At 53.7% G+C, this 27,186-nt stretch overlaps 4 protein-coding genes across 4 annotated transcripts; 2 read left to right on the top strand and 2 right to left on the bottom strand.

Moving 5' to 3' along the window:
* Positions 1-11: 11 nt before the first annotated feature.
* On the top strand, positions 12-518 carry CSUI_000282 (uncharacterized protein; the record flags this gene model as incomplete). Its single annotated transcript, XM_068060516.1, has 1 exon — positions 12-518. A coding segment is annotated over exon 1 (357 nt), but the record flags the coding sequence as incomplete, so codon positions are not given.
* A 1,589-nt stretch (positions 519-2,107) lies between these two features.
* Positions 2,108-17,633, bottom strand: CSUI_000281 (uncharacterized protein). The gene is made up of 16 exons (XM_068060515.1): positions 15,882-17,633; positions 15,136-15,390; positions 14,170-14,276; positions 13,130-13,401; positions 12,415-12,711; positions 11,529-11,779; positions 10,833-11,138; positions 9,704-9,964; positions 8,698-8,899; positions 8,016-8,146; positions 7,288-7,401; positions 6,439-6,535; positions 5,512-5,667; positions 4,734-5,152; positions 3,969-4,076; positions 2,108-3,350 (listed from the first exon to the last, which is right to left on the bottom strand). Exons 1-16 carry the CDS (start codon positions 16,872-16,874, stop codon positions 3,222-3,224), a joined length of 4,098 nt encoding a protein of 1,365 aa, XP_067927521.1. The 5' UTR covers positions 16,875-17,633; the 3' UTR covers positions 2,108-3,221.
* On the top strand, positions 17,567-21,760 carry CSUI_000280 (uncharacterized protein). The gene is made up of 4 exons (XM_068060514.1): positions 17,567-18,876; positions 19,358-19,537; positions 20,720-20,833; positions 21,438-21,760. The coding sequence occupies exons 1-4, from the start codon at positions 18,721-18,723 to the stop codon at positions 21,447-21,449; spliced, it is 462 nt and encodes a 153-aa protein (XP_067927520.1). The 5' UTR covers positions 17,567-18,720; the 3' UTR covers positions 21,450-21,760.
* A 791-nt stretch (positions 21,761-22,551) lies between these two features.
* On the bottom strand, positions 22,552-26,668 carry CSUI_000279 (adenosine amp deaminase domain-containing protein; the record flags this gene model as incomplete). The annotated part of the gene is made up of 9 exons (XM_068060513.1): positions 22,552-22,671; positions 22,844-22,957; positions 23,484-23,566; positions 23,752-23,837; positions 24,274-24,345; positions 24,683-24,817; positions 25,185-25,292; positions 25,974-26,072; positions 26,354-26,668. Coding segments are annotated over 9 exons (1,056 nt in total), but the record flags the coding sequence as incomplete, so codon positions are not given.
* Between the last annotated feature and the right edge of the window lie 518 nt (positions 26,669-27,186).

The raw sequence follows: 27,186 nt of genomic DNA, 5'->3' as shown, positions 1-27,186 counted from the left end.
CCCCCCCCCCCGGGAGCTACACGCGACCACGTGCACAGCACGGTGCGTGCAGGCCATCTTTAGCGCATACGGCGCTGCGGGGTGTAGTGCCGAAGTAGTGGCACGGAGTAGTACAACGTCGTTCAGACTCACGAAAGCCGGCGGAAGTTTCTTTACAGAATGTGTAAGCATGCCAAAGAGAAACGGTGGTCTGTGGCGTACATAGAGCTACTGCCTGGAGGTGTACCTGCGACGCTGTCCAGGTGCGGGTATTCACAGTCACAACCTCAAGGGGCCGCTGGAAAGCAGTCAGACACAAACGCTTTTCCGAGGTGTCGGCGGAGGGGTGGCACGCAGCTGCGACCGACTCCGCGAATGTGTTTTTGTGTAGTTCCGGGTGGAAACCGCTACAACCGACATCCCTCGGGGGGAAGACTGACTTGCGGCGCCGTGCCACCCGGAGCCGCTGTCCTTCAAAATGTCCAGGTGGCACAGGCAGTGACTTGGCCTGAAGAAAGAACTCAGGGAAACGAAGCCCTAAAATTTTTCGACTGAGAAGCACGTTGACAGACTGCTCTCTCGCAGAAGCGTAACTTAAGCCTGCTCTTGGAGGCTTCGGGCTGCATAGAGGATCGGCTTTAAAAAAAGACTCAGGGCCTTGCAAACGTAGCTCTGGGCAGATGCTTTCACTCTGCGAATCACCTCCAAGCGACGACACGGCTGTACGACAGCGGTTTGGAACGGCGCTGCAGTGCATAGAAAGTTAGTGAATGAGCACTTGACTCGGGCGACCACCCTCTTTCCTCCCGTCGGTGCGAATGCCCCCCTCTGTTCTTCTGGGTCCGTGGGCGGACCCGGAGGAATCGAGTCAGGGATCGGGAACCCTGACTGCTGGCGAGTATACGCTAGCGCGAGTGTGACGAGCCGTGCTGTATGGACACAAGCCAGGGTTACAGGAGATTCATGCTTTTCAGCTGGACGGTGCCCAAAGAGATGCTCAAGGCGTTCTGGGCTGCAGAACGGACACTAGCCGCTTTTCCAGCAGCGTAGAAAGCATACTTCGGCCTCCCTGCACGATGATAATCGGGGTGATTTCGAGCTCATTAGACCTGCGGTGACAAACCGCTGGCGACACCTCGTAGGGTTTCACGAGATCACTCAGAAGAAAGTTTTCTACGAGCCTACACGCTGGGGATGTGCCACTCTTCTATTCCTCGCCTGTGTCGTTGTGTTCAACACCTTGGCACTTCAACAGAAGCATGGCTGGGAAACTCTCTCACAGCCCACTGGCACTGTATCACTCGGCGGAAATTCCTGTTTTGCCTTCGTCGCTCGCACATAATAGCTGTATCGCATGGTTCAAGGTAATCAGTACGTTCTGCCCTTCTGTGGTTTGCGCGGACTCACCGCCGTAGGTGCCCCTCTTCAAGATAGTCTGGTTGGTGATCTGCCTGAAAATACACCCAACTCTCTGGCTGTACCCGAACCGGTCGAGAGGGGGCGCAAACATACTGTTTGCAGCTGCCGAGAAGCTCAAGGCGTCACAACATATTAGCGGCGCTGCTTCTCGGGACTAGAATCAGCATCGTCAACCGACAACATGTGCTTATACGCGTCCCGAGGGGACTTACAAGTGACATATGAGAGAAGTACGGTACCACCAGGGCAGGGGCGTGCCGCATGGGATCTGAGGAGATCGAGACGCTTGTTTGGTCCTACAGCTGACCTCCCATCCCAAACAGCCTCTGGTGTGTGGCTGCTGGAAAGATATAGCTATCCGTGGTACTTCTAGCAGCTCGGTGTTCCACTTCGTACTCCCGCTGTCACAGAAACGAAGGAAAGAGACTAAGCTTTCTTTTCGTTCTTTGCTTTCTTGCTTTCCTTCATTCTCGAAGGACCCCAGGATTATTCATGGGAGCAGCTTCACGTAACATCGCAATCACCTGGCGATTACTTGTCATCTATCTGCTGTACACTAGCGAATGCCCTCGCAGCTTGGGCTACTCGGCTGAGCTAGTGTATAGATTTGCATCACCGATGCTTGTGGAGCTGCACCTCCGGCCACGACGGTAAGCCGCTGCCTACGGTGAGCCCGAGTCATCGTTCAGAGAAATCGGAGTCAACGTGGAATGGTATGAATGCGTAGGTTCACGTGTGTGCTGAGATATAGTACGCATACACGTCTGCACGGATGGACGAAATAATCAAGATGAACGCGGTAGAAGGAATCAACCGTAAACACCTACAGGACGACCGCCAGGAGCTGGCCCGTCCCAACGACATGACAATAGTATGCCAGTAGAGATATACAACTTTTTTCTACATCTCTGAATGCATACGTATAACATATGTACAGTTTAGGGGGCGCGCGCCCTACTAATGTTCGCCTGTGTATGTGCAGCAGAACAACGCAGAAGTACTCAGAATTTTATGGCCTTACACTTGCATACCGGTCCCGTCATAAAGTTTCGGAGTAGTAGGATACACAAACAACTCACCTACATCAGACAACTGAGACTGTATCTACACTATAAGTAACACGCAGATGTATGCGTCAAGACTTGAGAACGCGCTAATATCGGGCGGGCTGGTCTAGTAATGTGGTAAGTGGTTGCAGCGTGCCGCGTATCTCAAGATCTCGAGAGAGGATCCAGCTCTGCCTTCTGTCGGGTGGAGGAAACCTACTAGCACACAAATGGCCGAAGCACGTTTGTTAGAACCCAGTAAGCTACAATCGTCGAGAGACGAACTCTAGCAACGGCTACGCCTGTCGTAAGTGTTGAACGCAGGGATTCGTACACCTTCGTGACGGCAACACGGTACCACCGGAAAGGAACAACAAAGTAAGACAGGGTGTCTTCCCCAAGTGGAGGCCAGAACTTCCACGGATTCGAGTATACATCGCAGTTCAAAAAGAAAGGAACCAGCCGATGCACTCTCCCTAGTGTGACTCGAAAAGTCACACTGGGTAAGAAGTGTTTCCCGTACATTAAATTCACATCAGAACACACCGGCTTCCTGGTGGATACAAAGAAGAGCTAAAGGCGAAAAACCATAGCGCTGTGTTCTCTGGAGTCATCCCGAGAAAAGTATCACGTCCAGAACGGTTGACTGTGCTGAGAGGAGTTAGCGGCAGAGCACAGTCATCGGTACGCAGAGGCTAAGCCATACTTGTGCCTTTCAAGCCCCGAGAGTTTCTGACGTTTGATTCGTGGTGTTGTCGCTGTCCAGAATCAAATGCTTCACCTCCATTTTGCAGCGAGCTCTGCATCCTTCGCACGCCAGTGAGTCAGGAACGTCAGCCCAGTTAGGGTTATCATCGCAGCCGCTAGAAGCCCGTAATTGAACTGGGTGCTCAAAACATCATATCCCTGAAAACCGCAAGAAAAAGCTTCAACCGGTGCGATGAATCTTCTGGAAAAAGAAGTTGCATACAACTCCAGGCAGCAAGGAGCGCAATACTTTCAACGCGCTTTGGACTGTAGGGAAAGGATGCCACCTGTCCGCATTGGCGGTCTGGCCAGGCAGCACGCAGCCGCTCATGGTGCCCCTGATACAAGCGGCTGCCTACAGTTGATTTCCTGATGAAGCTGCAATCGAGGAAAGGCACGACTTCAAACCATACTGTAGTCTTCTTCCCCTTAGTCTCTTGAGGTCAAGGGTGGGACGGAGGGAGGGGAGAAGAAAAACATCTGTTACTTGGCGTGCATTGACGAGGCAACTATCTGGAGCTAACGCACATCGCTTGAACGATCAGCACCTTGAATCCCACGCTTGTATGGCAGAGGGACCAGCACAAAAAAAAAGCAGGGGACAATAGAGGCTTGCGAGTGGGCAGCTCCGAAGTGACACCGGAATATACTCTTGCATGAGGATTACTTCATCTAGGCAAGTGGAACGCCTGTTTCGTGGTCCTGTAGAGGAAGGCGCAGGGCTGACTGCTTTGCCCCCAGCAACCCAGGGATCGCAGTCCGAAATATTCAGTTTACCTTTGCTGGCTGCACAGGGGAGAAGAACAAATCAAGTCCAAAGAAGAATGTTGAGGATGTCGACTCTCGAGAGGTATGGTGCGCGGCTATACCTCGCACATGGAATACCTGCAGCGCAGAGACCCAGACATGCTGCAACACGTGAGAACTGAGAGCCTCGAGCCTAGAAATTCTTTCACTGCATCTTTCATAGCTTGGAGTGACCCCGTACATCTTCCTCCTGCCTCTAAGAACCGAGGATAAGGCGGATACATACGCGCCTGGAAGCCACACGGCGGCAAAGGTGGGCAGCAAATAATCGCGCGTATGCAGCCATGGCGAGATACCCGGCCGTAGAGGAATGATACGCTTGGTTACCATCTAACAAAGATCGAGAGAGCTACGGTTAATGAAGTCAACAAGGTTGACTTGTTGAAACACACCGTCGTATGCTCCTACGTTCACGCGATAGTGAACGTATCGGAACTTAGTCTCGCTTCGCAGGGAGCCAGAAATGCGTATGGTGACTCCACCTGGTCCTGCGATTACACCCCAGATATTCCCTGCGAACGCGGAATCAGCCGCACTCGGGTTTTGCCAACGTCCACCCTAAGCTATTACGGGGATATAGCTGACCACTACGAGAGGCGGAAGGCCAAACAGGCACGAACACAGTAGCATGACGCAGAAGCATCTAGACAAATAGCTGCCTGCGAAATCCCGTATGCATTCGATGGAACACGTGACCGAAGTCTGGTGCGAGGTCGGCTGCAGGCGCGCGCAGACCTGGTGGTAATAGGAGAGGCAGTCGTGCGAGTTCAGCGGCAGGACAGGATGATACGGTAGAACGCCGTCTTCTTGATGCTGGGTGGGGATGGGTGTCTTTAACGGACGGCCGAACCCATCAAGGATTTGAGGACGACGGGCGTTCGCGAGACGAGTGGAAAGCGCGTAGACTTGGTGTGATCCTGTTGTGGCCTGAAAACGTACATTTCGTGGGGCACACGCCGCGGCACACTCACAGGAGAGCCAAGCGTTTTCAAGTTCCCGGACCGCTGACCTCATGACCTTGAAAAGTGCTCGGGGACTTTGCCGTGCGAACTCGTGTCCAAGTGCACCGCAGTGGAGAGCCTCGGAGAATTTGAGAAGAATACCATCTGCGGATCGTACTTCAAGCATCCCGCCTGCGTGTCTGTATGTCCAGACTGTCGGGAGGATTATGCGACCACTGCCGCTGAGGGTAGCAACGGAAGTAGCCCGAAAGAAGAAACTGTTTCAGCTTGCCTTAGAAAGCAAACAAAGTTGGGTGAACAGGCACCGTTTCTCCCAGCGTTACAAGACCTGCAGTCTGTGGTCCGCGACGCTCACTCTTTGGTAAACCAGTACGCTGAGACCCGGGAACTAGATCTTTCCTCATTATGATTCATGCAGTCGCTGAAGTGGCTTTTCTCCTGCGCGGATTATCGGCTGTCACACACGCTTTCCCACATAACGCTGCCACGGAGGTCTTTGTGACCTTCTGAGATGAGATGCGAAATGTGCCTCCTCACCAGGAGGATGACACGAGTCGTGATGCCGTGCTGCGTCGCAGAGACGCCAAGCGCACGTACACCAGTGGGGATGATGTATGTCTGCGCGAGGAAAGTCGGCGGTGGCAGGCCGAAACCAGTCAACGTCGGTACGATGTGTCTGGCAGCAGAAAATATGATACTCCACGGGCCTGACGGTGAAGGATGAGTAATCGCAAGCATTCCAAAATAAAAAGAATGAATAAACTGCAGACACAGCTGAGTAACGTGTGAGGAGAACGGCGTACTGGTCCCAAGATAAAACATTCGTGCTCGATACTTCCCACCCTATTCTTCGACAAACCCACGGACGTTTACATGCGAGGGCAGTGTTCCTTCAGCGCGTATCACTACGCTACCCAATAGATGAGTCGCTGCCAGACCGAGCTCATGTAAAAACCGCCAAACACGCGGACGCTCGAGTACCCCCTTTGGAGAGTAGTCAGCAGTCGTCTCCTGCCTGAACACTCTAATTGAAATCCGCGGGCGAAGCACTCGCCCACTATAGACTGCAGACACCAGTAGTCCAGACTAACGCGCCGGCTTTTATTCTGATCAGCTGACATAAGGATTGAAAGTCTAAAAACGCTGTCAATTGCCGCAGATCGACCCTCCACCAGATCAGAAGTGTGTCTTTTTTTTGCACCATTGCCTTTGATCCACGTAGGCGAACTGTCTCCACAGCCGGCTGGTGCACGCATTCTGAGATCGGATCGATTAGACACATAAGCCTGAAATCTGCTACTGCCGTGCCGGCGTCCCAACAAGCGGAAACCGTGCTCCCCCACGCGAACCGAGGTACGCAGGGTGACCCTTCCTCCCACGATGACTAATCAGCTTCCCAATTCTCCCGGCATTTTGAGACCTACGCAGTTTCGACGTGCGGGCTTGTGAACGCGGCCATGTCAATGCAGCGACCTTACCCTGGTCTTTCTGAGCGTCTTGCAGTTCCACAATGTGGACCTCGAATCTGGTGTGCTGCAGATTCCAGTAATGCGTTAGGACCACGTTGTCGTAGACCTGTAAACGACGTCCCCAACTCCAAGCAAACGGCAACATGGAGAATAATTACAGTCGTGATCTAGCAGGAGCTAAGATATTCTCTGCTGCAGGAAAGGATTACCAACCCTCAGAGAGACCAGATCGAGCGCACCCTGGGTTTGCCCTCTCGGTGACTCTATGGACTGACGTATCCATTGCGTCTGCTTCTGGGTACGGACTGAATCAGTCTGAAAGCTTTGTCGCAGAACGACACTAGGCGCCTCGACTTGCCTCATAAGCCTCAAGCTCCACGGTATGCTACCCCGAAGCCACGCACGCCAAGGAATACTGGCAACACGGTAAACCCACTGAGCGACAGATCGCAACAAAGCTCATGGCAACTGCCAACCGCATGAGTCTCAGACCGGCCTGCATGACTAGCCCCAAACAGGAACCGAAGCTCATGCTTGGCGGCGCCTACTTCGGGACTGTCGCGGACAGCGTCATACATATCAAAGTAATACTCCTAGTCTTCCCAACATCAGCTCCGTACGCGCTCCCTTTTGCAAGCTGTGCTCCGACAAACCTGATCATGGCTCCCACGTGGCGTAACACTACGCTGTCACCAGCGCCCTGGAGAGCATGGAGTGCTCTGATAGGGTTATGCTACTCCGCTTTTCATTTGTGCACGTTTTTCAACCCCGTACAGCAGTCGTAACCGCACTTAAGAGACCGAGGTTGCCCTAGTGGCATGCATGCGAGAACCAAGCCCGGCGGAGCTGTGTGCTTACCACGAGATGTAACGGGAGGGACGCGCCAGGAGGCAGCAGCTCTGCGTAGACTACAGCTCCGTCGGTTAAGTTGATTAGGCTCAAAGTCAAGGACCCTCCGAGGCCACTTTCCACCTGCAGCCCCAGACGAACAGGCAGCGAAAAGCAAAACAGATATCTTCTGGCGCACCCACGCGTGCAACAGATCGCCGTGTACAGACATACATCTAAACAACTCTGCGGGTGAGTCGGAGTAGTGGGTAGCGGGCAAGCAGATGAGCTGAAACGAAATCCCAGAACTCCCAGAAGTGAGCGGCAGAAGATGGTTTGTCCAGCAGCACTTCAAATTGCCGTCAACGGATAGACCCTAGGCGACTATCTTGTGTGTCCCCCCCGCAAACAACGGCTGCTCTGATGTGGTACCTTGCTTCGCCGGGACCGGAAGCCGCTGGTTCCGCCGTCCGCCCTACCCCTCTCATCGCCCACATACCCCTCCCTCATTTCAGCATGTGGTGAAATGTAACTTAGCTCACACCTGGAGCCTGGAATACTAGAGGCCAGACCGGGAGAAGGTGCCCCTTCGTGGCACTCAACAAGCCGAGCACTCGGTGGCGTATGTTTCTCTCGTGTCACCAATCGCCCACTTGTTCTTCTATGTTGAACCGTGTACCACACCCAAAGCGGGATTCAGGGATGCCGACCAAACTGCCGTCTCCGAAAGCGAACCGCTGCTGGCCTCCTTAACTCACGTCTCCTTTGTGCTGTGGCTGCGTGATGACAGCCATCAAGTTCGGGTTTATGTACTTGTACACAATCGAAATGTTGCCGGTGACGAGGACGGGTACATGCGGATAGTCGGAATGAAGAGGCCTTGCGGCAGCTGAAGAAAACGCGACGCACGCGACAAAACTTTCATTCGCGCTTGAAAGCAGCGGAAACGCATGCGTGCCCGTGAGAAAAGAGGAACAACGAAAATGCTTGACGAAGTCTGTAAGAGCTGCCCCTGACATTGCCCCTGCCCGATGCGGGCAGTAGTGGCAGTGACTACAGCACGAGCCGTCGAGAACCTGTTTTGCATGTTCCCGGTGCCCATGTGGGACGATATGCTGCAGGCACCTGAAGCTTGACGAAAGTAATCAGGTTCGAAGACCACGTTGTTTCCTCACAACACCCCTTGTCGCCTCCTCTTATACTGTGTACGTTAGGAATCTCAGTGCTACCCCACAGGCCAAGAATCCACCAGCGCATCTACTTCGGACCAACCAACCTTTTGGAACAAGGGCAATGACAAACCCACACATGAGCAAGCGGGGAAGAAGCAACCTCGATCAAAGAGACACGCCTCACCGCTACACATCGGCAAAACCTTGTGAGAATAAAAGGGAAGCGAAAAATGGCTTATCTACCAACGATTGTCCAGGCGTGGCTTACCGGCAATCATTTGTCCCGACTGACCATAAGGCAAGCTCCAAGATTTCTGCGTGGCCAGAGTGCACTTCGATTCTGATTTGCTACTGCTCCCCCCGCCGACTGCCTCAGCCCGGACAAGAAAACCGACTAGCTGCTGCTGGCCGAGTTCGAGACTGTAGAGGCTTAGATGCCGGGACAGATGTCTGGCCAGGGAACATTCCATCTGGCCAAAAGACAAGCACAGCAGAAACATCTGACGTGCAACGCAAAGTTCCTAAAAACATGACGCCAGCGAGCCGTCTCCATCCCGAAACTCCATACACGACAACCTCGTCCGCGCAGACAACCCGAAAACGGGTTCCTGGTCTCAACTGCGCACGCGTGTTGATTCTTCAAAAGCCGAACTGAGAAAGGGAGTCTCTTTGTACGAGCCACGGCGATGAACAAAACGAAATGGTGTGCTGCGCCAACTGTTTGAAAGAACCCAGTCTCTCGAACACAAGATTGGCAAGTGCGCACCACCCAATGTTGAAGCGAAGCTGATCTGAGTTTAATGATTCCACAATGGGAGTGGAAGTCTGTAATGTCAGCGTGTGGGGATCTCGTCCGTGAAGTACGTCGTAATCCATCATTATCCCGCTCAAGCGGGCAAATCCCTTGATGCCCGAGAGGGGGCCGTCGGTCCCGTTGCTGATGAACTTCGTGGACTTTGCAAGGACCAAACTAGCGGCCTTTCTGGAACGCAGCGCGAATTTGTGCAGGATTACATCGTTCATGGGGTCACTCGCTTCACGATCCAACTATTTCCTTGTTGTATGAGAACCCCATATGCTTATGCACGTATGCATCTACATTTGTACTTTCGAATCACGGGGAAGGGTCCGACTGTGTCACAGGACGAAAAAAGTCTATGCGACCCTTCCATGGATCAGTCCATCGCTTAGTGGACTTGCTCAGACGCAGCGAGTCTATTATATGTTGCACTGTACGAATTTTCTGCACACGATGCGCCGTTTCTTTCTCTCACCTTGCTAGTGAGCTCAACGGTCTTCTCCGTCTTTTCTGGAACCATCATGAACGCACGTCCTCCCCCTTGCGCAGCAACAAGAAAAACCGCGTTTGACTCCTCGAAAATGCGCTGCGGCTTTTCTTCTGCCGGAGACGCAGCCGAGTGGTGATGGTATGGGTTGACGGCTTGGAGTGGAAGAAGATGGAGCGGAATAAACGGTACTTGACCGGTGTACAAGATGGTGCCGAGCGTTGCGTCCATCCACACCAGCCGCGTGATCTGTCGTAAGAAAGAAGGCAACAAGAAAAACCACACCAAGCTCAGTCACGTTGCTGTCATTTAAGAGCCAAGCGAATAAATGCTTGAACCTTGACAGCAACGGGCAACCGCGCCGATGTAAATCACGGTGCGCCTCAGTCCGGCTCACACTAGGCGTTTGCTCCAACACAAACCAGAAGGCGGAGCAAGTCGTGAGTGCCGCCCTCAGTCCCGCCGTTGAGCTGTTGTGCACAGGAGGGCACAAAGAGCTAGCCACAATGGCCTACTCAAGGAATCACCCCTGGTGGCGGACCTTCGATAGGTGTACAGGTGCACCTGTCACAACATGTCTCATACCACCGGATCCCGAGTTTACATGGAAGGCCTTTCGTGCTCTGGGACTGGAGAGGATGACGGCCGGGCCCCCTAGGCGCACCTCGCAGAAGCGAAGTTTCTTACAAGCTCGTTCCACAGGCCTCCCCGAGTATACGAGAATGTGCATGACAAAAAGAAACCCATGCGAGACCAGAACCACTACCAAACTGCCTGGCGAAGGAAAGCTCGAACCGCGCGGGAAGATCAGCCCAAGCAACGCAACGGGGCCGGCAATAGTCAGGTGTCCGCTGGTGACGCGGTCTGGAAATCGCTCTTTTACATAGAGCACTCCAAGCGAGTCCCGCTGGACATCATTACAGTTCCTGCTTTCTGTCCCACTGCAGCGATCCTCTGCTCAAGCCCCCAAGGACACCCCTGCAATCCGACGAGCACGTTGGAACTTTATGCGTGAACAGCAAGGGCTTCAGCTTGATTCATTGAGGTGCCAGAAAACTTGGTAAATTAGGTGGAGTTATAGATTCTTTAGGTCGTCCAAAACAACCTCTCTCCTTACTTTTCTTTCGGTATCCGCCACCACGGCAAGCAATTCCTTTTTGTGATGACCAACGAGGTGGAGGCCAACAACTCCGCTGCTCGTCTCTGCTACCTTTCTCTCAGCCTTCGAAGTCGCCGGGCCCGCGTGCAGCACCGAGAACTTCCGACCATTTGTTGCCGCCACGCCGACCAAAGGAGAAGTATCCAGGGCACCCGCAGCTCTGCAGCGTGCGTAGGATGCTTTCCGTGACGCGGTAGAATCACCCCAGAAGTCCAAGTTTTGCTGCCACACGATCAAGCCTGTTGCCGCGTGCAGTGCGTACACCTGAACAATTCATAGGTGAAATATGCCATATACCCTGCATTACCCATAACTACACCTGTAGTACCTCGTTAGAAAAACACCTTATTCGCTGAGCTGGGATCGCGAGCGTGACGTTCTTCACAAGCTTTTTTTTTGCCCTCCTCGCGAGCTCTTCTCGGAAAGCAGGTATCGTTGACGGAGGCGGACCACAGACCTTAGAAGCGTCCATTACGAAGACAGTTTATCTGCTCACTGAGTAGTTGCCGCGGTACTACGAATCTTCACTTACTCAGGTGTGGGTCGGTGCCCATATGTGGTACAGCATAGTCGTGACATAGGTCCCTGTCACAGCCGCTTGCCAGCCAGGCGCACTCAGGCTCACAGAACGGACCCGTGTCACGGCAATCTTACGTGGTCGGAGCAGGTGGCTGCAATGATGAGCTCGGTCCACCCGAACAATCGCGAGTCAGGACGAACTACTGGCGTCTTCCTAGACATGGAAGCCTCTACGTGCGATCCGGTACTTGGGCGGCCGTCAGTAGCCGCCAGGTCAACGGTTTCCTCATTGGAGTTCAGCGACACATTTGAGAAACCGAGAAGTCGCAGCTTAGCAGCTGCCGACAACCACGCGAAGCCGAAAGGGGCATTGCCAAGGCCTTTTCCTGAGCAGCCAAGACACCAGCACAGTCAAGCTATGGTGCGCAGTAGCTGCTGAATCGAAACTGTAAAGGAAAGTCGAGACCGACCACCACTACGCGTCCGTCAACAGTGTTTTTTTATCTGCGTGGAGCTACACCAGCCACAGAGGCTTGCACTTAGTAGGAAAGATTGGGCTGTATACCCATCCGCTGCGAGGACAAACTGCGGGGCACCCCCGGAGTTTCCCGGCTACACTATTGTAGTTACGCTACGCAAGGGCGCAGCTAGTAGCGAAGGAGAATGGGAAACTGGAAGAGGCTCAATTCTAGGTCGGTCCGTCTGTGCAAAATCAGTCTCTTTCAGGGGCACGTCAAACGACTAACGTAGCACGGAAGCGACGAATTTGAGCGTTTTCCGAAAGGATACACACCCACACACTGGGAGCCTTCTTGGAGCGCGGTCCGAACTCGCCGGACTATTAGACACAGCTAGGCACACCGGCCGTCGCCTTCTGAGACACTCGACAGACCTGTTCACACATTTGTACCGTCAGAGAATCAAATACAGACGCACAGCGGTCTTCGTATTCCATTCGTACCACTGTACGTCCGGAAGCCAGATATGGTCACACAGAGAACACATTCCCGGGCTGTCTTACTCTGTACTGTCCCAGCACTCTCCCACAAAGCGTAGGATGAGGAAGGTCTGCGTTCCGCGGCTCTACGGACCCCGTGAACGGCTTCCCGACCTAACGCCACCGTAAATTCTACAAGCTGCAACGTCTTGAGAAGAAGGGAGATCAGCGTCCTCTTCACGTGGCGCTTCAGGTCTTCACTCCAGCCTTCCGAGGAAGTAGGGGGAGAACCGGAGACTAGCGCTCCTTCAAGAGTGTAACGCTCTATGTCGTCTGGCAAAAAGCCGCCTAGGAATGGGATGGAAGTTAGATCTCGCTGCTCTACACAGACAGGCACGTTCATACAAAACCACTTCTCAGACGCCGAGGGTACCGAAATAAGCGACAACAGATTAGCAGACAGAAATGCCAGGCACAGAGAGTTTCGCTAGCTGGCTTCTTTCTCGGCTGCTAGTAGGGTTTCAGAAGTCTTGAAGCTGCAGTGTAGATCACAACGCCCACGTCAAAAAACAAAAGCGCTCGAAATCGACAGAGACATATAATACGGAAATGGCTTCAGGAAGTTTTGCTCGTACCACCCGTGCTGTTTATTGATAGGAGCCAAGCTAGATCCACAAGTAAGCTCGACTGAGACCCACTTGGGACCGCGAGCATTGCAGGGCCAAACTGTGTAGTGCCAGTAAGACGATGGGGATCGCGCATTTGTGAACGGCACTTCGCTCGCACGCAGAAACCATACCAAGTGACTGCCGCGGCGTGTAGGGCATCGTGTACATGACAACTCCGCGTACATCGGCCAGGCTCTCCTCCCTCGACCATACCCAGCTTTCGGCCGTCAACAAGGACACAACGGCATCTGAGGTGACCAAAATCATCCGCCGCCCTGCCTCGGACGGCAAGAGCAGCCGTCCGAAGACGAGTTCCGAGCTTTTCCTCGGGACCGCGACTCCCTCTTTGGCGACCACCTGGGCAAGCTTCTGCGCGTCTCGCTTTTGGGGCTCGCAAGGAAGCCTGGAGATGAGGGAAGGACATAGTCGGCAAAATACTCACAGAAAGAGTTCCTTCTGACCGAGCAAAAGAAGATGTCAGTCTTTTCCCGCGACTGATTCAACCAGTCAAACGCGTCGCCGGCTATCTCCACTGTTCCCCCGACAGGCAAGCAACTTCCAATCCAGGAAAAATTTCCACAACAGCCGGTTCCCTGAACCGAAGTACAACATCTTCAGTCGCCGATCAACCCCCCGCAACCAGGAGGCTAGGACGGTAAGGTTGTGTATTCGGCCGAACACGACTCCACTCAAGGAATACTGACCGGCCCCTTCCTGTGTCCCCGCCTTACGAAAGGTAAGAGACGCTTCGTCCAGTGGCCGCGTCTAGCACTGATGCGCGTATTGTGCCGTCTTTGATGTCGGTACCTAAGAGGAGACTGGAAGCAAGCACACAATAACGAAAAGCTGCTTGCCAGTGGAACTGGTTTCCATAGCCACAGGCCTCAACCGAGCCGCAAGCGGCACGCATCTCCATGTCGCCGCACGCTCTGCGACCCGACGCCGCAGAAGGAAAATGGACGTACCGTGTTCTCGGGGATGCTAGCTCAGTGAACACTTACAAACATGTGTGACGTCCAAAAAAGCAGATGCATGAGACAATATGCATACTAACTCCTATAGACGCCGTGGTCAAGCGCAGTCTATGCACAAAACACACTTCTACAAAAGTGCATAGGTAAGCGCCCGCAATAGCACCAAGAGAAGAGGAGACATTCCCGTAACTACGTACTGGCCGAGAAGAGCAGCGGAGCCCTCCCCTCCCAACTCCGTCCACAAGCTGGACACCACCTCCGCCTCTCCGAGGAGTCTGCCTAACGCCCAGTGCCCTGGGAGCGCCTGCAAGGAACCGCAATTGCAAGAAATATAGGTCTCCCGAATTCATGGACAGGAACAGAAATGTCACTGCTTCCGAAACAACCGACTGTGGACCAATCCCTGTGAGTTCCGGTCCACACATCCCAAACCCAAAAAGCGGCGCTCCAGATACTAAACAGGGTCCTGGCCAACACCAGCCGCCATCGCAACATTGCGGCCTTGAGCGGGAGCGGAGATCAGACAGACAAGCACAGGGGAAAAAGTCTGACGGACGCACTAAGAAGCTTTGCGCTTACAGTAAAAGGTTCGAAACACGTATCAAACTGCCTCACTTTGAAGTAAATGCAGCGCGTGCTTACGACACGCTGTAATTACGCGAAGGGCCGCCGCACGGCGCTCACCACGTATAGCGACTGTGTGATCTGAAGTGGTCTTGACAATAGAGAGGCTGCACAAGCGCGCCAGTCTCTTCTACTTTACGAGCATCGCATTGAAACACCACAAAGTTCTGGCACGTCAACAGTCCTTGTTCGTCACACCCCACTTAGCACAAATCGCTTTACATAACGATATACCTAAATGCAGTGCAGTGTCTGTATAAACATTGTGACGGTGGGCACAGACAGTCCCAGCGCGCACCACTACAAGCAACCAGCAGCACAAGACCGATGCCTATGCCAGACTTTTCCCACAACGTCACGTGTCTCTCAAGCTTAGGGATAAAAAAAATAGTTCGGATCACCCTGTGAAGGCTCCACCGCCAAAAGACACTTGCGCTGAAAAGAAAGAAATGACCTGGCGAAGCGCCTCCGACACCGTTGGGAAAGAAGCGGACAGCGCTCACAAACACCACTGTCAGCTGAGTTCAGCCGCTGCTTACAAAAACTTCTCGAAGTTGTGGTTGGCCCTTTCCCCAGCTCCCGCTTTCGACCGCGCGAAGCACCAGCGTCTTCGGCAATACGTCGCCGCTGACGGCAAACGCGCAGCCATTCACAGGAAGGCCTTTTACAGTTGCGGAACCAACTGCGGGCCAAAAGGAGCGTCTTTCGTTGTCCCCGGGACCCACTAGAAAGGTTGAGCTGACCAAAAGAAGTGAAGCGCCATCAGAAGGGGCTGGAAGGACAGCACGCAATGTCTGTAGCACAAAGCCAAGGAGAGGAGCACGCCGGGAATGTAATGCTGAATGAAGAAGAGAAGAGCTGACGTCGTGCCTGCGCCAGGTGCCACGTGACAACACGAGATACACAGGAAGAAAGACTATTGTATTAGACCGGGGTCCTTGGCACAGTCGGCAACAATGAGACAAGATATAGGTTCTCTCTCTACAGCCCGGTCGTGCTAGCGAGAAAGCCGTATTTTTTCCCAGGCAAAGACTCAAGTACTCAATCCGCAAGCAACAGGCGTACAAGGGAATGTACCGACAGCATGCAACGCGTAGAAAACCAGCACCCTGCTTGAAATAACAGAACAGGGATCCACAGCTGCTAGGAGGCAGGTACATTTGTGTATCCGCCCTCAATAGTCGGCTGTGCTGCTCGGGCTCGTCCTCTGTGAAAATACTCAGCGACGCACGCACACTTGGTACGAGACGAAAGCCGTACCGGCTGCATACTGAACGTGACTTACAAGCGATGTTCCTGAAGACTCCGATAGTATTCCTGTGCACTCGGGGCTGCCACGGACAACCTCGACTTCCTCTTGCGATCCGATATCGAGTGATACGTCTTCCATCTTCGCTCCACTACGGAAGTCAAGAGCACGGACGCCTACCACCCCGGACTCGGAATGTACGTACAGGATTGCTAACATTTCTTGTTTGTCGGAGCGCGCGATAGGCCATAAGCCCACTACTGAGGTTACGTCGTTGAACGCTGAGTGAGCAGACTTCGCACTTGCATCAACGGCCCCACGGCCCGCGGTCCACACGAGTTCCCCGTCTTCAAGCCGTCGAACCTCAATGCCAGCGGCATAAGAAACTGCAATAAGGGGAGCTTCCTGCGCGCCATACCCGCTTACGGCGAAATCCAGGGCGCCGTGCTCAGCGATCCATCTGAGACTCCCGTCCGCCTCGAGATACACACATACTCGCGATTGTACACTGGCCTGCTGGTGTAGAGTGGAGCGAATGGCAGCCACGATGAATGGGCCATGCCTTTCAAGACGCTCAATTCTATCGTTTTCCTCATTGACCCGGCGCCAAATCGGAGTGCCATGTTTCTCATTGAAAGCAGCGATAACTCCGTGGCTTGTGCCAACAACAAAGCTGCCGTCTTCGGCGACGGAGGTGTGTGACGAACCACTTGTTTCTTTCGGAAGCAAGTGCAAGACGTGGCCGACTTGCTCAGAGAGCCAGTCATTGAAGCCGGCCTCGTCCTCGAATTGCACTCCCGTCACTGAAGATTGAAGGAAAGAGAGCGCGAAGCAAAAAGCAAGTACGTTGAGGAACACATTCGACAAGAAGTGTCTTCTTTTACCTCGAACCCGGAGAGGTCGAAGTGAGGCGGGTTTGATCCCGATGGAGGGTTGACGTCCATAATGACATGGTTTTCCCCCAAGTAAAGGAAAAGCACCAGAAACCTCGCCATTGCTTTTTCTGGTCGCCATGTTGAGGCAGTGCATGACACCGGCTTCAGGCGGGCAGGAGGTGGCGCGCTGACTATGGAGTTCGCCACGTTAAAACACTACAAACGGAAGACCGGGTCCCCTCCAATGTCGCGTACTCTGCAGCAGGAGATACCTGAAAGAAGAGAGATGTAAAGAGGGCGCCAACTGAGAATTAGCAGAGTGGGGTTCGATGGGGGTCACGGGAATACTTAACGATCTAGGAGGGCAGAAAAGGTACGAGAACACAAGGAGACAGTTGGTCTGGATACTTGCCCACAAGGCAGAGCAGGGGGAATCCTAAAGGTAAGCGCAGTCGCTCTGGCTTATTACGGAAAGTTTGAGCGAGAAGCGAGGGACGCCTCCGGGTTAAACCCTGTGGCGGCGGGGCACATCCTGTCACTTTGAGAATGTCCTCCGCCATGCCAAGACGCAGTGGCGGCCCGCCGGATGTGTGATTCAGAAAAGAAGGTTGGGGTCTCCGCGGCGTTTGTAAGCACGAGGAGACAAGACCGAAGAAGAGAAGAGGACGCGACCACGACGCAAAAGAAGGGGACACGTTGGAAAAGTCGTAGAGTCGCTAGAAGACGCCTGGAAGGCAGTAGCGCGCCTTCCCCTGGGCTGCGCAGGGCTCAACATGTCTCGGACCCTAATCGTGCAGTTCAGTTAACAAGGACAAACTGGACAGGGCGAAATCAGCATAGGAAACATATTGTAGGCCGTTGTGCTGTGAGAGTATGACTGTCGTCACACACAGATGCATGCCCCCTCCAGGTGTTGCGGCCCTGTACAGGTCTCCCTGATCGAGAGCGGCAACCGAGTGAGGGCCACTCAACTGAAAAAAACTCTACACGGTTCGTTCATCTGTGGACCTTTTTACCCCAGACTAGAACTTCTTTATTCTTTGTCGTCCCTCTGCCAGCCGCTGACTCTCTAGGACTCTTGTGGTGGTTTCGTGGGCGAAAGATCCAGGACAGCGGAAAGGTCCTCGGTGCAGAACTTGCCAGCAGCATCGGAGCTCCCGCCAGGGCGGGGCCATATACTTTCGCGGTCTTTATGATTTCAGCTGCTCTGTAATTTCCAGAAGTTCAAGTTTTTTTGAAATTGTTGCTTCCCTTGCTTACAATCAGCTGATTGAGCAGTCATTCCTTGCGACTAAGTTAGTCCCGAGCTTCAAGTCTAGTGTTGCGGCCTCCCAGGCGCGCTGTGGCCCACTGGCCCGCCGAGCTAGCAAGTACAGCTATCTCTTTACAACTCCCTTCCAGAGTCTGTCGATCCGGCTCCGAGTTCTTTTCCCACGTAACTAGCGAAACCTGAGTCGACCGCCTTTGGAGCGCAGGAGCCTCAGCTGAATGATTTGTGGCGTGAGGGGGGAATTTGCCACGTCTGGGCCTCCACAGTGCTCCGTCACGGGAGAGTGGCGCGCAGCAAGGAGAAAGTAGAACGGCAGGTGCTTCAGTCCTTCCACGTTCTTTGTGTGTAGACAGTTCGTTCCTCGTGGTTCGGAGCTCGGGAAGTTTTGGCGGCGGCGCTCCACCTCCACACACCCTTTTTTCGAGGCTTGACCAACAGCCAGCTCGACGGGACGAGACGGAATTCGGATCGACTCTCTTCGTTGAGTTTCAGGCACCAGAGGGCTCTTGGTTCGGAAGCCCTACGCTACCGGTTGCGGCCTCTCTCGAACTGCGCGCTGTCACCTTACGAGGAACGCATCTGCGGTTTTCGCTTTCTGGTTCAAGTACGAAACCAAGTACCAAAGCGGGAGGACGCTCATCTTCCTACACGGAAACTCAGAAGGTGAAAAACAGAGAGTGTGGCCAGAGGTGCATGACCGGCGGTTTGAGGCACCTGTACCGTAGGAGCCATGGATGCTAAACTCTCCAGGAAGGCGACCGTCGAGATCCAACGGCGCCCGCAGAGGTCGCACACGAGCATGCGATCATCTGGAAGCAGCCTGCGCGTCGATGGTGCTCCGTCTGATCCGAGCCAGCTTCCGCAGGCTTTGACAGAGTGTTACGCTGTGAGTACGCGGGGAGGCACTGACGTTAGTTGCAGCTTGCCATGTGATATCAACACTCCGTGTTGTTCTCCCGTGGGTGTCCGTATGAGCTCACACGAGCTGTTGAGGGATTTGATGTATTTGCCGCAATAATAGCAACTAGAAACGATTCGTGTGCTTAACAGTGTGTAGGAGTTCTGTGTGCAGCGCAGATGGTAAACGATAAGCGTATAACCGTGGCTGTAGCATTTTGAAGGCGCGCGAACACTGTGCCCGTCTTCTGCGTCTAGCCGTGTCGTTGCGAGACTTCCCGACTGTCCAGGAATAGTGCCTATTTTGTTCCGACGAGCGCCTGCCAGCTGATTTCCAGAGCGGCTCCGTATGATTTGCAAACTTCTGATTTCCCTCGTTTCCTCGCTGAAGGTATGCCGGGCAGTATCTTTCCGTGCATCTTGCATGTGCACCCTCACAAGATGCTGAGAGTAAGCCTTGCGTTGTTCAGCCGGAAGACTTTGACGAGGCCTCTACGTTGCTCATTTGCAATTTTCCTCCTGGATGCCACCCTTTCACGGCACGGAATTACATCACGTGGTGGGGTCCCGTGATTCGCATCGAGCGCGCTCCCTCTGTTAGTCAGGAGGCAAATTTTGTTGTTGTTTTCGCTGCTCCCGACTTCGCTGAGGTGAGGCAAGCTTGTCGATGATCTGGTCTTCTTCACTCTCTCCTGCTAGTGCTCCTACTGCCGTGTTTCTTACCTTTCTCTTTATCTAGATGCCTGCGAAGAGGGGGGGGAAGGCGCGACTACGGGTGTCTCCTAGTTTACTTCAACGACCCTGTACGGGTCTTTTGTTCTGTAGCGGGGTACCTTTGTAGCTACGCAGTGTACGTCCTGTATCTGCTTCACGCTCTCAAGTTGCCTCATTCGTCACGTTCTGGGCCACCGGGCAGCACGACGTTGTCACGAGAGTATTGAGGCAATACACGGGAGGACTTGTCAGCTGCGTTCCTATGAAGCAGCCTTGTGTGCGTGCTGTTTACAGTTTCATCGACTGGTAGCTGCAGGGATTGTGTTGGTGCATCCGAAGCGACAAATGGACGCTCTGAATCGATCGAGATGAGGTCCACTATCTGATGGAGGGGGTTTGTCGTAGCCCGGAGCACTGATGTGTAGAGTGGAGGGCACACTCGTTCCATTTGAGCGGTCTTCAGATGTGTCGACAAGACTTCGCCCCCTCATTCGGTCTCACAGTGCGCTTCTCTCCGTGCCCTTGACGCACACTCGATTTGCCAAATCATGTGAAACCGCAGAAGTCACCGTACATCCGAGTACGCGAAGCTTTGTCAGCGAAAAAAGAAAGCATCTTTTCCCATTCTGATGAAAGGCTGCCCCGTCTAGAAAGGACGACTCATCCCCGGCTAAGTGATCCACCGTAGAGAAAAACTGTGTGTGTCAGTGCCCCATATGCAACACGCTCTTTTCTTCCGGGTGGTGGTCTAGGCGAGCGTGGCTCGTGGAGCACCACGGTGCTCTCACGTGCTTCACGAAGTTTGCGGGGGGTCGCGTTCATTGTCATGCAGGATAGGAATGGAAATCGCAGAGATGCGGGCGCGGGATCGGCTTGTCATCTTTTGTCTTTTAGCGGTCGATTCTTCATTAGTGAAGTGGTGTCATAGTTCAGTGCGCCTTACGTGGAGACTACCGGTTTTTGCACGATGGTGCAGCAGGACATACATTGGATTCACTTCTGTCAAGGGCAGCAGCCACGAACTGCGGACTTCTCGGGACTGTGGTAGCTGGACAGGTTGTAAAGTAAGTACTTGCATGTCATTGCTGTACACTTCTGACTTCTCCGTTTGCCTGCAGAAGGTGCTTAACTGCGGCCCTATTATATACGAAGACGGCAAAACCATGCTTTACAGCCGCCGCGTCGACCCCCGCGTCACAGTGTGGAGAAAGCTGTCTACTTATTGGAGTGGGGTGAGTACTGCGGAAGAGATGGAAACCACGTCGTCCTGTTGTCGGGTAGATTGGACTGCTGCGTGGGCCGCGTTGTCAAGGGGCAAACAGGCCGCAAGCACTTTTCACGGAGTGGCAATTGCGAAGTCTTTCAGGTTTTTCTTGTTTCTGTTGGGAAGTGAAGGGTATTCGTTTGTGCTGAAGCGGTTATTATTCAAATAGAGTGTTGACCAGCGTCCTAGTCGGCTTCACTCGGACCAGGCTGAATGGGCAGGCCACGCTCTGGTATGATCAGGGACAGGTGCGTTATTCCGAAGATAGCGTAATTCTGCGTCCCAGAAGACGGCCACTTTCACCCCCGAGAGTTTGCCGACTGATTACTCGTTCAACTAGCACGGAGAACGGGAGTTCATGTATCTGTCTCCCAGAGGCCGTAATTGACTAGAGCTCACATATCTTCTTGGTTTGAAGTCTGTCCTGTGCGAAATTCAGCGTTTGTAGCACTTTTGTAGCACATTTTTATTTTTACTAGGATGCGTGATTGCCAAAAGTTATTCAGTTTTCGGATGTGGAAGTTTGGCAATGCTCCGTGCCTCTGATCCAACCACGGTGTGCGCGTGTTCAGCTTGTTGGTTGAGAGACTGAGGCACTCATTGAGCCCGAGAGAGACTGCACTATGTCGAGACAGCGGTCCAGCTCCTCAGGGGAACCCTCGGTCTGCGCCAGTCGCGGCGTGTTTTTCTGCGGCCAAGTTCTTTGCTGCCCTCAAGCGGGATTTGTTGCCCGGACTGTTTCAAGAGCACTGCCCACCGTTCGAAACTCTACGAGTGTCGGCGGTTTTTTCGTGCCGGAGTCGTCCCCGTCGGAAAGCAACACTGCGAACCCGTCGCCCCGGAGCCGGTCAAGAGCATCCGGAGTTTCCAAACTGTATGTCGGCTCCGTAAGGCAAAAAGGTTGCACCATGAGTGTGTGAAACTCGACCGGCTACCCGTACATGGTCGCAAAACTTGTCTGCGTAGATTTCGTCGAAAACGGACTTCTGATCTTCAAATGGCAGGCATTTGTGAGTACATAAAGAGACCTTGCGTGCCATGGAGGTGCAACACGGACAGAGGGGGATTCTGCCCGAGGTACTCGAATCTGCAGCCGTGCCAGGGCTAGGTGTCACCCGTGACTGTGCTGCTTCACTGAGATGACGGGGCGTCGAGCCCTCGAACACAGCACTTGCTGTTTCGCAGTTGCCACGGGGGCGTCTGATTGCTGTCTCCCTTCACTCTTCGATTTATTCTTTGGAACGCGCGCACTCGCGGTGGCTTGCGGCGGCTCACTTTTTTCGTGACTAAGCGTACTTACGCCACATGCAGGACTTCAAAGATAGAGTGCCAACGGTAGCTCCCTTGAGCGCGCACTCTTCACAGGTTCGGTAGGTGTGCGGTGGAGAGACTCTAGGCACTGCTGCAGAGTTTCCGCACGCGGTGAGAGGGTACTTTCATCGAAGTCGCCCGCATGTTACACGTACAGGATAGCAAATACGCGAACAGGTCTCCCAGCTTTCCTGGCATCAGCCTAGTTTGTTCTATCAGACCAACCCTCCTTCAGGCGTGTGACCGCGCCGCGCGAACGCGACGTGCCTAGTGAGGAGGCATGGGTTTCTTCTCTTCTCGTGAGAATTTTATCCGAAGTGTCCTGACATGCAAAACTTTCTGCGGAATGCCGGCCTATCGCCAGTATTTAAGCGGCTTCGCTTGTTGTCAATTCGCCATGGACACGAGTCGAAAGGACAGTTACCGGCCCGACTCCATCTTTGTCCGAGCGTCAGCGCACATCTGGGCCTCCAAGCAGATGGAGCAGCGCCGTCGCTGCAGACCGTTATAACACAAAGTGCGCGAGATGACAGTGGTTGTAGGCTACAACGTTGCAGTTCGAAGCTACGGACGCAGGGTGCCCGCGAGAAACCATGTAATCACGAAGCCGCATGCGCTGCCTTGTGGTGGAAGTGTGCTTCCTCGATTTCGCGCTTGTCGGTATCACTGCAGAACGCAGCCCTAAGAGCAGCCTTTTGCATACAGACAATATCCGACATACTGAGGTTGAAGGCCCGCGCTGCGCAGTACAGCTCTTCTGATAAAGATGTGTCAAAGAGCCCTGCACACAAATGAAAGAAGCATCTACAGTAAACGCGAAGCTCGAAAATGGAAAACCAAGCGCCCGCTCCTCCCAAGAGCGCATAGGTCGGCGCCTTTTGCTATGTGTGCTCCCCATCTGCTGGCGGAGCCGCCATCCAAGGACAGCACCTGTGTCCTTAGCTTGTCAAACAAGATACCGCATGATTGCGTCCGCTCGTTGGTCACGAATCTCGTAGACCCTAGATCCGGACGAGAGACGTGCTGCACCTCCTAGAACTCTGTCTGCCATGTGATCTCAGGGGTAGCTGGACAACCTTTGATAGCAAAATTGATGCGGAGTTGCTGTAGTCGGCATCTCCCAGTCTAACGTCGGCCCCCCAGGCTGTCGCGCGCACTCTAGCTGTGTGCAGCTGCAATGTGTACTTGTGCCACTTGCGTGGAGCAGAATGCAATGCAACGGAGTCTCGAGCTCCCCTCATCGGCGACAGTGCATTGTGTTGGTGTTGTCCAAACACCGTTTGCCACTTTCATGAGTCTGCCCTTACCAATATCATCAGTACAGATGCACACGCCAGTGCAGTGGGCCTTCTGGGCATAGTAATACGCGAAGTGATGGTCTTCAAAGCCCCTGTGACAAAGGCAGAAGCATTGCAGCAACGAGGAACGACGAGAACTGAGCAGGCTTGGAAGAAGCCTCCATGGCGTGGGTCACCGGTTGCCCTTACGGCGATGCAGATCCTGTGTACAGCAAATAATCCCCCATTTCCCGGGGATTTCGGGGCCAAACACGCGCTTCCCAACAAATCGCCTCACTTGAGATTCAATGTGCGCAGATTGGAGGTCGGGCAGAGCTCGACCACAGCGTTCTCTTGTAGGGTCTCCGCTCTTTGGGAGTCAGTCTACAACACACACACATTCACCCGGACCGCCGTTCTGGCGCGAAGTGTTAAGCATCCACAACGGCACCAAGAACCGCGGAAGACTATCGTACGGCGAGGGAGAAAATTGTCATCGGACGGCGAGTGAGACTACGACTCCCCTCCATGCACCGTACCGCACTGGAGCACACAACTCGTCGATTCCGCACTGCACTGTGCGTGACGAGCAGCGAAGCCATGGGTGGCCTTTCACTGGCTCTGTCACGAACACCGCCAGAGGCGAGTAGCACTCAGGGGCTATGACATGAGCACACTCCGTGGTTCAGGAAGCGCTCTAGAAGCAGCCTCTAGAGTAGCTGCCGGGCTCTCATGCTGTACCGACGTGCCTGTTGGTACAGCTGGAGAGCACCCCTACGCATGCTTAACCCGGTGCTCGACCTGAAACTATGGAGCTTACAAGATAGCATCCGTGCCCGATCCGATGAGGCTTGAGCGCCAGGATGGCTTTCGTCTCCTCTTCCTGTCCTTCCTACAAAAAGTTGCCAACGCGCATTCGCGAAGCCTTGGCCCGTGCTTTATGTAGCACAGCTGAAGCACGGATGATCCTTCACCAGACAGAACACCCGAGTGGAACGTAATACTTCTAACTAGGGTCGTCTTGAGAACGCTCGACCGCTCAGTATGTCGTCTCGTTCCCCCGGAAGCCGTTTCGGTAAAACAGGATCACGCCTTCGCCCACCAGCAGGTACTTGGAGTGTAAGGGCCAGAGCACTCCCACACCTGGAAGTTCAGAGCTACTCTCGTCACGAGCTTTCTCTTCTAGATTGCGCCACCATCGACCGGAGAGATTCGATATATGAGCTTACGATTTCGGCAGTATGTATCGTGATTTTGAGTTTACCATGCAGCCTCCCATCGGCCGCCAGCACCTCCTTCTTGAGCAAAGCCAAGGCAGGCAAAATGTCTCCCTTTCGGGGATCGCCTGCTATGTCAACTCCAACCTGTATAATAGCAGGATCCAACACGTTTTTTCACGACTCCACTGGATAGCAGTTTAGGTCCCACTCCCCTGGGATAATGCTGCACCCCTTTTGACTAGACTACCTGATCACATACCCTCCATTCTCTGCCTGGACCGCTACGTCCCAGGTACACACGCGGAAAGCCCGGCTTCACGAATAGAATACCCACCAGATAGATATAGTCCCACGCCTCCCTGTGGTCAACGCACGCGAAGCACTAGTTGCGGAGACGCCGGTCCCAGGAGACCGCCCCAAACTGACGTAGTGCATGACCAAATCCTTGATCCCGCCGTCCAGTCCACGATCTCCACTTTTGATTTGGCATAGCTCGTACTCTATCACTTACTATCCAGTCCGGATACAATTCTGCCAAGTCAAGCACGCGAGTGACTTCCACGCGGGCCCTCTCAGCGTCTGTGAGTGATGCCCTGTCAATTGACAGAATCAAACGAACCTGAGAGCATACAAGAGCGCAAACATTTCCGAGACAACTGCGACAAATAAGAAAAGCCGAGGTGATCTGCCTCGGAGACTCGTATGCGACAGTAAGGGGGTTCAGTAGTGTCGCCTCTCAACAGTCCAGTTCGAATGAAGCTTCAGTTACGCGGAAGCGGAGAAGGCACAATAATCTGTCCATGGGTCTGAGGTTGCGCCAGTGCACCCGCTCCCTCCTCGAGGCACATACGAAAGGAAACACGATTCCCGTCAACCAATGAGCACTACGTCGCGCGCTGGAAGCCCTGCTTGACAGCCTCAAGCCGGGCCACTACAGCGCGTAGCTCCCCAACTTTTCTGGCGGAGACGGCAAAAGGTCTTCAGCGGACAGACACAAAGAGTGCTAGAATTTATATATACATGTAGAGTACTTGCACTTGAGAATGTGTATATCTGTGTCAATTCACGCGAGTCGTTTCTTTGGCTGTCCGTGCAGTTGACACTCCAGTACTCCTTATTCTACGCATATCCGAGCCCCTGCAGCACAAGACACTGCTCAGCAAATGCTGTCCGACGCGTCCACGCTCCTGGTGGTGCTCCGTCAAGACCAGCGAATGCTCGGCAAAGCGCGTGGCCTTCTGACCGCACCAGAAAAGAAAGTCTAGCGAGACACGTCGCGAAAGGCAGAGAGAGAGCTTACAACCATCGGGTACTGACGGCCCGCTGCATGCAGTTTCTCGACAAGCAGAGCGACGTATCCAGCTGGATCAATGCCTTCTTCTGGTATAGTCTTCAACGTCTTGCGAACACAGAATACGAGTCAAACAACAAAAAGAATCTGCAGGCTCTGCCGCCAAACGGGCGCTCGCGGCCATGGATACACCACAGCCGCACCACACCTGTGCGAGACCCAGCAACATCAAAGCACCCTGAGCGTTGGTCTCTCTTTTTAGGTGGCCTGTCAGGAAGAGAACAGAGACACCTTGATCCAGCAGAGTGCCTGACTGTCACCAAGTCAACAGATCCGGATCCTTGAAGCTAGAGCCAGGGAGGTAATGTGCCTCCTTCGCGCTTGCCTACAGTCCTCAGCTCCAGGTACACAACATTGTCTCTGTGGAAGTCGGCAAGGACCTCCTCTAAGGCGAACACTATGTCATCTCTGGTCCTAACGAGCTCGTACACCGCGGAGAAATACTGAAAAGCATCTCCTATCCCAATGCATCGCCCCTTAATACGTGAGGCATCTTGTTCTGCCTTGGCTAATGATTGAGACGACGCCTTTTCTTCTCGGTCCAAAGACCTCTCCTTGATTTGTTGTAATACTGAGACCCGGATGGAGCCAAAGAGATGGGCATGCAGTTCTACTTTGGGAGTACAGACGATCTGCTCCAGTGACAAGGGAGCAGCACCCGAAAGATCTCTTTTGCTTAAGGAACAAGGGGACGTTTCACGGGAGCGAAGGTCTGCCATGAGCGGCAGCCGGTTGCTCGACGAATTGAAGACTCGCTCTGAAGTAGGTCAGACGGTGCACACCCTCGGCACCTCCCTGTTGCAGAGGAGGAGCCCGGTGAAAAGAAGAGAACGCAGGTAACAAAGATACTTCTCTCCGACAATGACGTCTGATGACGCGCGGCTTTGGGAGCGGGAATGTTCCCGAAGTCCGGCACGTTTACTGGGCTTAGTATTCCCGTACAGCCGGCTATGCTTCCGACGTTTCTGAGCATGCGGTGGTGGTTTTCGAGGAAAAAGGAGTGACTAACTACCGCACCGGCGTGGCCGAAGAGATGCTTCTCTCTGAGCTGCGCGCAGGGGACGACTGGTGACCTCCTCGGTACGTCTTTGAGAGGTCACGACGTAACAGCGTAATAGAACTGGTCTGAAAGCCACAGCCGACTGTCAGGTTCAAGCGTACC

This window comes from Cystoisospora suis (assembly GCF_002600585.1).
Source record: "Cystoisospora suis strain Wien I chromosome Unknown contig_114, whole genome shotgun sequence".
Classification (NCBI taxonomy): Eukaryota; Apicomplexa; class Conoidasida; order Eucoccidiorida; family Sarcocystidae; genus Cystoisospora; species Cystoisospora suis.
The sequence above is the reverse complement of the archived record's forward strand: the minus strand, read 5'-3'. Positions and strand labels throughout refer to the sequence as shown.

Bases quoted from the DNA above. Each gene is read 5' to 3' on its own strand.
- CSUI_000280 (XM_068060514.1), top strand. From the start codon at position 18,721: ATGGATGCTAAACTCTCCAGGAAGGCGACCGTCGAGATCCAACGGCGC. The intron at 18,877-19,357 runs GTGAGTACGCGG...TGCGTTGTTCAG, and splicing joins CTTTGACAGAGTGTTACGCT to CCGGAAGACTTTGACGAGGC. The intron at 19,538-20,719 runs GTGAGGCAAGCT...GTTTGCCTGCAG, and splicing joins CTGCTCCCGACTTCGCTGAG to AAGGTGCTTAACTGCGGCCC.
- CSUI_000281 (XM_068060515.1), bottom strand. From the start codon at position 16,874: ATGCACTGCCTCAACATGGCGACCAGAAAAAGCAATGGCGAGGTTTCT. The intron at 11,780-12,414 runs GTAAGACAGCCC...TTGGCTGCTCAG, and splicing joins GAGTGCTGGGACAGTACAGA to GAAAAGGCCTTGGCAATGCC. The intron at 4,077-4,733 runs GTCTGCGCGCGC...TCTGCGCTGCAG, and splicing joins GCCTCTCCTATTACCACCAG to GTATTCCATGTGCGAGGTAT.